Below are 13834 nucleotides of genomic sequence, written 5' to 3'. Positions count from 1 at the left end.
TTTGACTGTAACTCCTAAGACTTTTCTGACAATCTCGCTAGTCTTACGCATTTTGGTACTGAGAAGGCTTGATCCACGATCGTTCTCGTACTTTTCACATCCACCGATACAAAATGCACTGGGTATTTGCTCTTGCTTATTGGAGCTAGAGTTGAACCCACTAAATATCTTGCTCCCGTCGGTATACGATAAGTTTCACTATGCCGGATATTCATTTCCCCCTCGATCAGTTCCCTCCACCTTCCAATATACTCATGTTTCTGTTCTAGATTCAATAGTTACTCTAAAGAATCAAACATGCTGTAGAATCCTAGTGCAGTCACTAGATTCACCTCTGTTCCTCCATGCCATTCTGCAATCAATTCCGTTTCCGTTCTTGCTTTCATCACAATGTTCCCAGTCCATATCGTCAATTGCTTGTGCTGTTTCCCCAGAGTCCTTACGCAATCCAGACCTCCCCAAACGTGACCTCTCCAAAGATTTCTGCCATACAACTACCAGGTTTGACCCAGTCCTCTGGTCGCCAGCTAGGCAACTCCACTTTGTCTTCCCCGATGCTCCTAGAGGCTGTTGTCATCACATTATATATGATGTAAATATGAAAATATATGATGTAAATATATGATGTAAATATATATGGTTACAGTCTGAACTCATTTATCTCTGCACGTCTTGTGTCGCTCGAAATATCCAAGCAGCGTTGGGACTCGGACTCCAAGATGGCTTCATTAACTCCCATACCACCATTACGCTCGTTCTCAGTAGTTCGTCCGAGAATCCCAAATCAAACTCCACTTAGTTGTCCGATTTTAGCACTGAAAGTGAAGTCACCTTTTCCTCCAAGACTAGTCCAGCTTGGTCTGCTGAATAGCAGCGCTTCTTATCGTTGCATTTCTTGACGTCCAGAATCTCAGCAGCACTGTTTGCTCGTAGTCAAAGAAGCCATCGCGTATGTCTTCATTTATGAAGGGGTTGTATGCCATCCCTATGATTCCGGATACGTAGCTGTACGACTTTTTCCTGATTGGTCCACAGTATTCACTGGATTTGAGCAGTGCTCCCATAGATTCCGCAGCTCCTTGTTTGAGAACCTCCTTATTTCATCTATTTTCTTCATCGGTTCTAGCTCCACGGGTTTTTTTCATATTAACTCGCATTGGTTTGCTCTGATATATGTCCAAAAGTGCTAGAAAGAGCAAGGCTTTCGCTCGTTCATCGCCTTCTCTTAGCATCTTGACACAAGTGTTCAATGCTGGCACAAATTTATTCTATCGTAAGCCGAATGAAACAGAGAGCGTCTCTAGGCTTCGCGCACGCTACTGCTGCTCTTTCTTGGGTTATCAAATCTCTCACACCCTCATTAACAACATCTGTTCTCCCTTCGATCTTTTTCTTTCTTCCGAGTCATTCTTCCCGGGTTTCAGTTCAATCATGCACCAAGCGAACCTCAGTTGTAGTTCTATTCTCACATAGGGTATTGCTATCAGAGCGTGTATCTTCGGCGTGATTCTCATCTCTTCTTTGGAATATCGTAGCACTACTGCTCTCCATGTGAGGCTCACGAACTGCTCAATCGTTTCCGCGTGAATTTCAAACAAAACCAGAGTCCCGTATGCCTTCTGCTTCAGGGTGGTGCCTTGCGTCATCGTCTTCAAATAACCTTCCAAGGCACTTTTGTCTTCCAGAGCAATTAAGTGTCCTCTGGCCAAATTTCTGTACTTTAACACCGGTGGGTTCATCAATCGATACAGTTTCCGATACTGTCAGTCGATTATATTCCACTGAGACTAGCTGTACTACGACTCTTCCCTTTCCGTGATTCATGGGAGACCGTTTGAAGTCTTTAAAGGTACTTTCTCCACATTGGCTGAGCATCTCCATTTCTAACGATGCTCCAGTCAGAGTGCGATCACTCTTCTTGGTTTTGTAACCGGTTGATTTTATTCCTGTCATGAGATTGGGTGGCACCATCGCTACATCAGTCAACATCCTGTCTGTGCCAGGCAATCGATCATCACCCTGTCACAAGCCCATAGCTTCTTCGACGCGTTTTCTTTTAGCTGAGTTGACAGCTTTCATCGAGAGTTCGGAATCCACCTCTGTCTTTCCCGCTTTCCTCAATGTCACCTTGCTGCCCAGTTTCATCTTCATTTCATTAACCCTGTCAATCACCATTTTTGATCGCATCGTTACCTTTCGGGTTCTTGACAGCTATACCACTTCTCTCTTGTCTTCTTGCGGCGTCATCTTTATAGGAGAGTTTGCCTCACTTTCATCAGTGGCCAAGTCAATCAGCAATTCGCTAAATCTCCCTTCACAATCGTCGAGTTTGTCAAGGACTTCCCGCATTAGTGGTCGGCTGAGACCTATTTTCAAAACAGACTGGGTTCCGTAGCTCTGAACTACTGTCCAGACCTCTGAATGCCACTCTGGCCATTCTGCAACCCGTCCTACTTTCATGGTCTCTATGATGCACTTCGCACTCTTTTTCGGGCAACGTTCCCACGAAAGGTACTCTAGCAGTGCCTGCTATTCTTCTTCTCCTTGGTGATTCAATCAAGAGTTTCTGTTCAGTGTTCTTAGAATTGCTCGGAAAGCTGCTCTCTGGCAAGTTCCGGTTCATTCCCATGAAGGCCGACGGGGGTTCTAGCGTGGAAGTTTCCTCGTCCGCCGGCTCAGTCGTCGCTTCCATTGTGTCCGTGACGTTTTCAAAATCGCTGAGGAAATTGAAGTTCAGGCTGGACATTCCTCCTGTCGAAGCCTTATCGTCTTCTTTCTCGGCTTTATCGGGCTCCTGTTGCATAGGTGTTTCATATCGACGGCTTCCTCCCTGCCCATCGTCTCGTCTGAGATTTTTTCCTGAACTCTAGGGCCCTTGCTCATCACCCCTTGCCCCATCTGGAAATTTCGGTACAACTAGTCTGCCAGCTGACTGATCTTCCTCCTCTCCATGAACTACTTTGATTTCTTCATAGCCGAAGGATGCTAGCATGATTCTAATCTGTAGTGTACCTCCAACCGTTAACTCTGGTTTTACACTCGTTAAGATTAGGGAGGCTTCTGGTAAGTCAACCTTGCCTTTCATAATCATAGGCGCTAGATCCAGTTTCGCCCATTCTCGTCAGACCTCCCAGGCTTCGGAGTCGCTGTATTGCTCATTCGTCTCCTCGTTGCTTCATCCGTGTAAGCAAACTGCGTATACTGCAGCACTGCGGCCTTTCTGCCCACAATACACGGGTCCATCGTCTCAGAGAACTTCGCTACCCTGCCTTCATTGGTCTCAAAGGCTCTCAACCTAGGTGTTTGTGTTACGGAGTCTGCTCCGAGCAACATCCTTCTAATCAAAGGGAATTCCGAGATCTCTTCCGGCAGTTTTTTGTAGTCACCTCAGCCCTTCGTTTCTTCTCTCAACTTATGGTACGCTGCAGTCAGTCGCGGATTTCTTGTGATTTCGCCGTTCGTTTTGTCATGGGGTCTTAGATTCCAGAGCTTAAGGAATACTTCAATATGCTCTCTGTCCACTTCCCCCATCTTGTCTCGGAAGTGATCATCAAAGTTTATGACGGTCATCTCCGGCTCTGATATCTTTGCGAATAACCTGTTCTCACTCATCTATTCTCGTAACGCGTATTGTTCATACAGTTAAGTGTACTTCCGTCCACTGCTGACAAGAGGTTCAAGTGCAACACGGACCTCCGGTAAGCCTCCACCTTAACGTCAGGGAACGCAAAAGTGACTGCTGGACCGTATATCACTGTCACGAACTCCGTGGCTCCTCTGATCAATGCTAAGGGATCGGTTCTCATAGCTAAGTTCAGGTCAGATAATAAGGGCATGCCCCCAGCATGACGTCGCACGTCTTCCTCCCTCTGAGTCGTTTTATCCTCTCCTGTTCCAAAGCGATTCTGCTGCAGGAGGTACTGGATGAGATTGCGTCGCAAATCTTTTATCTTCTTCCAGGAATCCGTGGATTGCTTCATGTCGAACTTCCTCACGTTCTCCCTCATCTGCTCCGGATAGCGTGTCAAATTCATCAATCCTCCCAAGTTTCCATGCGTTGTCGCGACCAACGTTAGAAGTCCATCTAGTCGCAAATTCTGCACTCCTTCGGTGAGCAGTATCGCTGGTCCTATCACGAAGTTCTCTTCTCCAAACGTCACGAACAGGGCTAGTAATTCGACGATCGATACCTCTACGACTGCTTCAAAGAATTCTTTTATCAGATATCAAGAAAGCGAGGGGTAAATTTTCGCCAGGAAGGACGCGGTCCATCCGGCTCCTAACCCTTTCAGCATGCTGTCAGTCTGGTCAAAGCCTTCTTTTCCCTTCACCTTCTGTGTCCTTGAAGCTTCCAGAGTAACTTGACACACTCTGTTTACAAACTCGGCTGACTTCTCTTCAGCATTTCCGGCCAGGTTTACCTCTTTCACTAGGTAGGCATGGTTTTTGCTGATCATCACTGGGCCTCACTCGAAAGCATTCCTGCCCAATGCTGCTATTCGAGGGGTCAAAAGTAGCCACTGGTTAGCCTCTGGTTTCGTTCTCATACCATCGCTTCTAAAGGAGTTCCCGTTTCCTTGGAATTTTTTCTTCTCTCTCCTTCTTCCTTTACTTCCATCTCTCGAAACCATAAATTATTTGACATCGCTACGATTACTCGATGGTCATCGTCAATTCCTGGCTTCAGTTTGAGTTGTCGACTGAAGTTGGACAGTTCCAACCCCAGTACTTCGTCTAACACTAACACGTGCAGTGAATAGTTCTCAAGCCCTCGCATCACATTCGAGATGTCAGACCACGCCACAGGCAATTCCGCTCTAAGTGGTCTTAGGTTCTTCATCTCTATTTCAGGATTTGGGGCAGATATGATTACATCATACTTACCTTCCGAGAGCAACGTCACCAACGCGTATACAAACTTCAGTACATTTGGGAGGCGTGCATTTCCCGGAGACAGTGCAATTACGGCTCTCGGTGTTATCTTGGTGAAGGCACCTTCTTTCAGGGTGTACACTACTTCACCCATTGATTCGAGGATATCTTTTATAGCTGGCCATACAGCGCCTTCGGCTGTCGTAGGCTCTCTGAGTCTGCGCAGGAAACCCCTACTGTGTAGATGGTCGTTCATGCCAGCAAAAACGATTGTGATTGGGTTCATCTCCGTCTGTCGTTGTACCCCGATTGCCATTGACACCGACTGCATCAGGTCCAGATCGACCGCTGCCAACATTATAACATCATGCCAAAACAGAGACTTGGAGGTATATACGAAGTCTGAGACCGCGACTATCATAAATTTTGCCTTCCTCATTTTTGCTTTGTCATACGCAGCAAAGATGGTCTCATCTTTCTTGATCGCCTCAAATCTACCGTATCTCTGAAAATCATCTTCTTGATTCACTTGTTTCGGTACGCTCTTTCTTTTAGATGACCTGGGGCTCCTTTTACCTGCCTGAAAATCTTTTACATGTTGTCCTATTGGTGCCCTCGTCGTCAAGAATCTTCCGGGTCTTTCTTCTCAATTTCTATCATCGTGATTCAGTTTCACATCTTGCAATGGTCTTGCATTAACTGGACCCTTTGTATTGTTTGAGGGCAGTCCCTCCGGCAAATCTCAAGGCGGTTTTAGAGCTGAAGTTTATGCCAGCGTCTATCAACCAGACAACGCCTGTTTTTGAATACAGTCCATTAACGGACAATCTCGCTCCATTCAGCATCCTCATGGCATCTGCTGCAAAGCTCACCGTCTGAAGGTTTAATTTCATCAGATCCTGTTTGTATATATGCCAGGGAGAAGGTATGGGCCTCGACCCTATCAAAGAGCTCCTGTCTGGACGTCGTTCCTCTCGGATGGTACTCGTCGTCTCTGTTCTTGTCTCCGATCTCGAGGTGTTGGTCGTCTCCGTGGTCGGATTGACAGGTCCTAATCTTCGTCTTGGATGGATGGTTCTTCTTAATGGGGCTTCCCCCAATCGATCTTGTACATCTGTCCTTTGTCCTGGCTTGCTAGAGCTTTGCGGCTTGTAGGTCACAGCTGGGACCGTTACCAGACGTGTCTGTAGATTTGGGGGCACAAAGGTTGAATATGCCCGCTCGTTTGTGGTTTCCCCCTTTTCTAGTACTCCAGTGTCAAAGAGCTCGACTTCTATCTCATCCAGTCGCTCCTGGAAGACTCGGTTCAACCAGGCGTGTCCTTCGATGCTGGCTTGATCCATAGCTCTAAGCTCGTGTTCAATGTCCATTAGGATGATCCGTCCAGCATTCCGACTAGCAAAATTTCTCAGGATGTTGTTCAACCTGATGACTCCTTCATTACGTCTTCTTCCTGTCGCTGTCGACGTTTTTGTGCTCATGGGTACGGTGCAGACGGTCAGTACCGCGCAATTGAATTTCTGCCAGTGAGTAGTAAATAGGCACACAATCATCGACTCCCATTGTGCCTCTTCCTCATCTGACCCTCTTGATACATTGTTCACCCCTATTAGGATCATTATGTTAGGGATCCTCCGTAGGTTCATCAGCTCCACCTTCCGAAATAGCTGGGCTATCGTTGCACCTCCAAAGGCCATCACCGTAGTGATCCATTACCAGATGTGATGTCCCAAGTGGTGGTTGCTGCAGGTTTAATGCTGGGCTCCAAGTGGATAGATTGAAGCAGGTTCGCGAATCCGTGTTCGGAACTCCCGTGAAGCTACACTTCAACTGGTTGTTTTACTGCACGTCAATCACTCGGGACACTTTCTTCATCGGAATTTCTCTTATCTTCCTGTGTGGGACCTTAGAGCTCTTTGTTGGTAACGTTGTATCACTAACTCCCGTTCTCATGTATCACTAACTCGTCACCGTCTCTTGGGAGAGTTGTACTCTGCGCACATCATCGGTTGTTCCATAGGGTGCAGACACCCCGGATCCTGGCGCATTCCTATTAGCGACCAATCGTCCAGCTGTTTCTATCAACTTTCTCACTGTTTGCTCCACGACTGGGTCACCTAGGGTGTCACTCGGGTCCCGGATTGTCACTCGACCAGTTGTAGCTGGGAGTCGCGTATCCGTCGTTTGACTCAACTCGTGAGGCGTCAAAAGTTCCATCGGGGACTGCCCGCGAGGAATATTCCTTGTAGGTATCACTTTTTCCACGGCTGTCGTCAACGCCAGCCGCTCTAATCGCTCTTTGTACTTTCGCCTCAAGCGCTCTATTTGTTGACCCTGTTTTTTGTTGCAATCTTCAAACAGTCTCTTCCACATGTCTCTACCTTCTTCTGTACTGAGCATGGTTTTGGTCATTTCGTCCAGCTCCCTTCTTGCCTTCTCCAGTTCTTCTATCGTTCCGTTAAGATCTTGCATGGTTTAGTTCGTCTGAACCTCTTCCTCTCTCTCGCCCTCTTTGTTGGCACAGCTGGTCTCAGTTGTGAACTAGACGAGGTAGCCTCGCTGTTCATTTTGTGATGCATCCTTCGTGATGCACCCAGGCCTAGGCTTGGTGGGAAAAGGCATCTCAACTGGTTGGTAGGCCCTCGAACTTCCCAATCCAGGCTCGTCGCCAAATCACTCCCTGAGAGAGCCCCGTTTGTCCACCTCATCGCTCGCATATTCGGGCGGTCTAGTACACACCTCTCTCTGTATGCTGCCATCAAAAGGACTTCCGTGGGGCGGTCCCCACGGTTGTCATGCCCCCAAGATGTTTATCAGGGCGGTCAGCAACATGACTACCTCTGGGTCCTCCAGAGCGAAGTCTCGATCCATTAGCCGACGATAGATATCATCGGTCCTACATATGCCTCTGCCAGGTCCATCAATTCATCCAAGTTGAAATTCTCCCTTCTGTTCTTCAGGTTCGATTCATTTTGATTCAAAGATTTGACTCAAGTGAGCAATTAAACGATCAATCAGGATCTAGAAAAGAGGTCACGAATATCACACTTGTCAGTTTCACCTTAACTTCTCGTTAAAATTCATTTAAAAACATTCAGATAAAAAGATTTTGATCCTAAAATTAAAAAATATCAATCGGTCTCTAAAATCTTGGAATTCGACCTGAGATTGGACAGTCCAGACTTTGGATCTATTCCTAAGATCATCATTCAGTTGTTCATGGTCACTAACCCCGTCTTACCCAAGATCTTAAAAACAAAACACATAACATGACATAACACACATCTCACACACCACATAACTTAGTCTTTAGCCTATCACCCTCTTGCACCTCACTCAGCCTACACTTAATATTTCTTATGTAAATATACTTGTATAATTCCCGAGGATGCAGTCGTCCTCTGTTCGGATCGTACACTGGAAGTGAGAGTTCCTTCACGTCCATTTCCACGAGGAAGTCTCTCAACCTAGTCAAGGACAAGACTAGGTTCTCTGGGTCCACGTGCTGCTTCTCCGTCGCCCTCGTCACCAAGAAGCATAGGTGTTTTCCCGGCATCTGTGACGCCGCCAGAGGTAAGGCTGCTACTCCCCCTACTCCTGGTCTTTGCTTCCAAAGGAAATCCCCATTTTTGTATTCTCTCTTAAAATCTGCCGCTAACGCTGTCCTAAGACTCATGTCTGATGTGATTGCTATCGCACATGTTCTTTTTGTGAGTATGAAATCACTGTCTGTTAATATTATGTTACTTGAATACTCATTTGGTAAGATAAAATATGACTCAACTACCCTCCCTAGGTCAGGTTTATTAGGTTCCTGGCCTGTTTCTGCTTCTAAGTCTCCTGTCTCTCTTGCTATTCTTAATTTTTTTATTATCAGTTTTCGGTGTGGGTAAGTCCTATCCCCACTCCTCGGACAAAAAAAATCCATCGACGTCCCCGTCGATTGCATACCGGATATCAAGTCGAGGTTAGAAGCCGGAATGAGTAGTTGCCCTCCCTGAAGCCCAGAAAGGATCATCTCGTTCGGTTTTGATGTATTTCATGCTTTCACGATCTACTTCTTGAATCATGACACTGGTCTCCTCTGGGTCCGACGTCATTTCGTTCAGCCATTCTAAGACACGCAGGTTCGTCAAGTCTTGTTCTTATGACTGCTGTTGCTCGTCGTCGAATTCTACCTCGGGTTTCGACCGGTCGTTGACCAACTCATCGTCGTGATCATCGACTATGTCAATGTCTTGTGACACAGTTATTTCTTCTAGACCCACTACTTCTTCCACTATCTTTTTCAGATCTATCCTATCCACTACAAAGTCGTCACCGTAAGGGTTATATTTCTTTCTGGGTCTTATCCCGTTATTCTGACGAGTCCTTATCGTGAACGGAAGATCCGGTTCCAAGTTCTTAGGAACCTCCCCTTGTTCAGGGTCTTGCCAGTCCTCTTCTGCGTAGGGTAAAGTTTCATCGTCCGCTTCGATCACCTCGTTTGGATCCAGGTCCAGCGGTGTATTCGTTCCTTCCTCCACGACTTCGTTTCCATCGTTCTTCTCCCTCGTGCCCTTCTCGTTGACCTCACAAGCAGGATCCATCATTAGATAATCCCCTTCTTCTATGTCTGTGGGTATACACCAGTCTTCTGTCGATAGATTGCGTGGCTTAATGTTCTCATAGTGGGCGGCTCGGCCAGTACTCAGTCTATAAAAGCGTCCCTCCTGGTGCACCTCCGTAATCATGAAGGGTCCCCTCCCCTTTTTTAGGAGCTAATTCCTTCCTTTCGGTGGTATAACGTTCTGAAATACCCATACGTAGTCTCCCACCGAGAAAGCTTTCGCACCAGCTGCTTTCTTGTCGAATTTTTTCCTCTGCTTTGCCTGTGCTTGCTGAGTAATTCGTCTACATAAATCGTTCAATTCCTGTTGACGTCTGATCACAACCCTCACGTAGACCTGTGGAGACGTTTTCTTTCCCTCATACTCTGGGTAGAAAAAAGTTAAGGGTAAAGACTTCTCGTGTCCAGTTAGCATCATGTGTGGACTAACTCCAGTGGTGGAGTGTTGCGGGCTGTTATAGGCTCCCATCACCTGTGGAAGGTATCTGTCCCAATCGGTCATGTACCAGGAACAATATACTCTCAGCATCGACACTAACGTCCTATTCTGTCTTTCCACTAAGCCATTCGTCTGTGGATGATATGTCGTGGAGTGAGCCTGAGCAACCTGTGAGCATCTCATAAGCTCTTTTGTAAGCTCTCCCACGAACGCTGTTCCATTATCCGATTGAAACGTCATCTGACAACCATGTCTCGCTATTCACGTATTGATCAGGTGGTCGCATGTCTCTTCCGCCGAGGCAGTTTTGCAGGGCACGGCCTCTGCATACTTCGTGAAATGATCTATCATGACCAATACCTGATTATAACCACTGTCTGTCACGCAAATCTTTCGGTGATCTATCTGCACTTCCTCGTTGAATTCAGACGAATCGATCGATTGTAAAGGAAATCGCAATTTCCTTGGACCCTTGACCTGCTGGCATGACAGACATGCTGTTACCCACTTCTCGCATGCCTTTTTCATTCCTGGCCACTCAAAGCGCTCAGGATCCTCTGATATACTTTGTCGATCCCCTGATGGCCCATCTGATCATGCGACCTGAATAATAGTTCTGTCTGATAGAGTTGCGCAACACTATCGCGTTATACTTGTATAGGACTTTGTCTTCATCTCTTCTCTTGCAAGCCACAATCAGGTCCTTGTTCAAGTATAATCTTCCCTCTTTCTGCATGAAGTACTGTCTCAGGATACGGTAACTGTCTTCCTCGAGGTCTCCTTTATCCGGAGAACCATTTTCGACCCATTTTTTCAGGTTGCTTGTCATGCGATCTTTTCTCTGCGCCCTTAGAAGATCCGAGAGTATGTATCTCGCCTTCAAGTACGTCTTCATGACCCTCATCTGACTATTCAGCTCATTGGGCTGGTGTGTGTCTTCTTCCATCTTAACGCACCAAATCTTCGCCAACGGCTGTGTTTCTTGCTTCAACGGCTGAAGATCAGTCCTGACTACCTCTTTTTGTGGCAACAGACTGATCGAACGTTTCGATAACGCTATTGTGTCCAAATCATCCGCTGCGTTGTCAAAGACTTTCTCACCTGGTATGAGGTAGCGATCACTATCAGGGTCCTGGTAGATCTCTCTATCCAGATCCTTTGCACGAGTTTCCTTTAGTAGTGTGTGGATCGCTAGTTCGGACAGTTCTGATCCCGAGCTCGAGTTCCTGTCTGAGTAGGTGTCAATTCCTGAGTTTCTGGAGTTGTCATCTGCTGAAGAGTACGTGATGGATTCTGCACCCTCCTTCAGATCATGTCCGTGCCTTCTTCGCATCCATCTGAACTCCCCGGAAAAAACTTTGTTCCCCAGGTCCTGTTTTTCATCAGGAACCTCTTCATCTATCTCAGACTACCCGGACAAACTCCCTTGTCCCGAGTGTTGTTCTTGTGCTCGCTGGCTCTTCTCGTTGTTCGTCTCCCCGGACAAACAATCTTGCACCAGGTTTCGTTCTACCTTTACCCCTTCTTTATCCTGGTCCACAAAGGTAACAGTTTTCCTTCGCGTATTGGTCCCCTGTTCTTTCCGTCCGTACGAAGTACTGATTAAAACCTCATGTGGTATCGAGGATACTAGTTGCTGAACTATTGTCCTACAATCCCTCTCGTTCTCTTCGTATTGTCGTCTGGACGGCATGATCTTCACCTTCTCCCTAACTGTTAGCGATGCCACTGCTGCTGTCCACTCGGGGTCATCTCTGGTCACTACTCTTTCTAACAATCCACCCAGCATCCGCATCACTTGCGGTGTGACCTGCACCGTTTTACCAATAAAGAGAGGCTGTTTATGTCCATGCGAGAGAGTTCTTGATGGACCAGGTTTGAGCGCAGCAACAGATCCAAGGGAACCGGGTCCACCTTGGATAGGATCTTTATCTCGGCTGCTTTCTCTACAGGTAACTCAGGGTGTCCTGGAATTGGATGTCCAGACTTGTCCAACCATCTCGTTAAGGGAAGCGCTTCATAAGTTTCGTTGTCCAGAAACAAGAATCTCTCCTTTATTTCTGCCTGATTGGCTTGCTTCTGCTGCAATCTTTCATTATCACGCATCCTGTGTTCGATTATCATATGGTAGCCATCCAATCTTACTATCCATCTACCAATATAACTCTGATACATCGAGTAGGTCTTCAACCAGGATAACGCTCTGTTGTCTACGCGTAACTTAAAGGGAGCACTCCCCAAGTATGCGCGGTATTTTTCCACAAATGTGACTACTGCAAACATTTCTGCTTTTGGTGCACCATATTTCATCTCAGTGTCACTCAAGACCTTGCTGCCGTACGCAATGGGACGGAGAACCGTTCTTCCATTCCATTCTTGCTCCTGATGCAATGTTCCTGAGATGGCTACTACCGATGCGTCTGTGTCAAGAACATACATGCCCCTTTCTGTAGGCCTGCCTAGCACTGGCGCTTCGCACAGTTCCCGCTTTATGTTCTCGAAGGCAACTTGTGCTTCATCATTCCATTCGAACTTTTTCCCTTTGTTGCGCATCAGCTTCTGCATCGGATACATCTTGTCTGCATATCCTTTTATGAACTCCCGGTAGTAGTTGGCAAACCCTAGGAAGCTCAGGAGCTGTGTGTCCGTTCTGGGAGCCTTCCATGTCAAAACTGCTTCAACTGCTTCCGGTTCCGGCATCACACCATGCCTATCCACCATTCTTCCCAGATACTTGATTGAATCCCTAAGGATTTCACATTTCGTTGCTTTGCACTTCAAGCCTGCTCTTTTCATGCATCCAAAGAGCTCATCGAGCCGATCAATGTGGTCTTCCAGGGTTGGTGTCGCTATGACCACGTCGTCCACGTAACACATCACGAGCTTCCCGTACTTCTTGGTCACTCTGGTCAAAGCCTGAGCCATCAGTCTTTGAAAAGTGGCCGTTGCGTTGCAAAATCCGAAGGGTATGCTCTTCCACTGGTACAACCCCAACTCACACGCGAATCCGGTCTTTTCTCTATCCTTCTTCCGCAGCGGGACCTGCCAGAAGGCAGAACCCAAGTCCAATGTGGTGAAGAACTTGGCATCACCAAGTTTAGAGAGGCTCTCGTCTATTCGCGGTATCGTGTACGCATCTTTTATAGTTACCGCGTTCAAGTAGCGAAAGTCGCAACAAAACCTAAGCTGCCCCCTTTCTTTTTCGCCATTACTACCCCGCAAGCCCATGGCAATTTCGAGGGTTCTATCATGTCGTATTCAAGCAACATTTCTATTTCCGCTCGGCACGCTTCCGACTTGTGTGGCGTCATTCGTCTTGTGCCTTCCCTAAGGGGAACAGCGCCCTCTTCAAGTTCGATTTCGTGTTCGACGAAATTACAGCAACCGATATCCGCCTTATGTTTTGAAAATACATCTGCGTTCCGATTTAAGAGGTCCCGCAAGTTTTCGAAATCTCCCTCACCTATTTTCCCTTTTAAATGCTCTATCTCTGGCAAAACCGGTTTGTCAGATTCTAGTTCATATGACGAGGGGCGTTCCGGAAAATTCGAGCAGCTCGATAAGCCGTCGTCCGTTTCGGATTTTATTGAAAACAATTCATGAATAGATTTTAATTCATTAATCCTCTTTAAAATTTTATTTTTATTGGCATGATAAGGACAGTCTTTCACACTATGTTTCTTCAAGTTTTGTGTCTCCTCATAGTCGGTCCTCGTCGCCAAAGCGTAACCAAGCTTCTTTTCACGCTGGATTGAAACCGTGGTGTCCAGTGTGTTCAATAACACACTGACACACAGTCCGTTTCGCGTTACTGAGAAGCTCCGGCCTAAAATCACCGAACTCTGACTATTTGGATTTGGTACTAAACAAACCTGTTTACTATCGCTTAACGAATTTAAATTTCTCATTCTAAA

At 46.7% G+C, this 13834-nt stretch overlaps 2 protein-coding genes across 2 annotated transcripts in view; one reads left to right on the top strand and one right to left on the bottom strand.

The window, feature by feature from the left end:
* Positions 1 to 13834, top strand: part of LOC134855210 (probable serine/threonine-protein kinase DDB_G0282963) — a 514793-nt gene that overhangs the window by 346840 nt on the left and 154119 nt on the right. The window lies entirely within an intron of this gene.
* Positions 6832 to 7344, bottom strand: LOC134854982 (uncharacterized). The gene has a single exon (XM_063871362.1). The coding sequence runs from the start codon at positions 7342 to 7344 to the stop codon at positions 6832 to 6834; it is 513 nt and encodes a 170-aa protein (XP_063727432.1).

The sequence above is a fragment of the Symsagittifera roscoffensis genome, chromosome 10 (assembly GCF_963678635.1).
Source record: "Symsagittifera roscoffensis chromosome 10, txSymRosc1.1, whole genome shotgun sequence".
Classification (NCBI taxonomy): Eukaryota; Metazoa; Xenacoelomorpha; order Acoela; family Convolutidae; genus Symsagittifera; species Symsagittifera roscoffensis.
This window is presented reverse-complemented; position numbering and strand designations above follow the sequence as displayed.

Coding starts and splice junctions, on each gene's coding strand:
- LOC134854982 (XM_063871362.1), bottom strand. CDS start 7,344: ATGCAAGATCTTAACGGAACGATAGAAGAACTGGAGAAGGCAAGAAGG.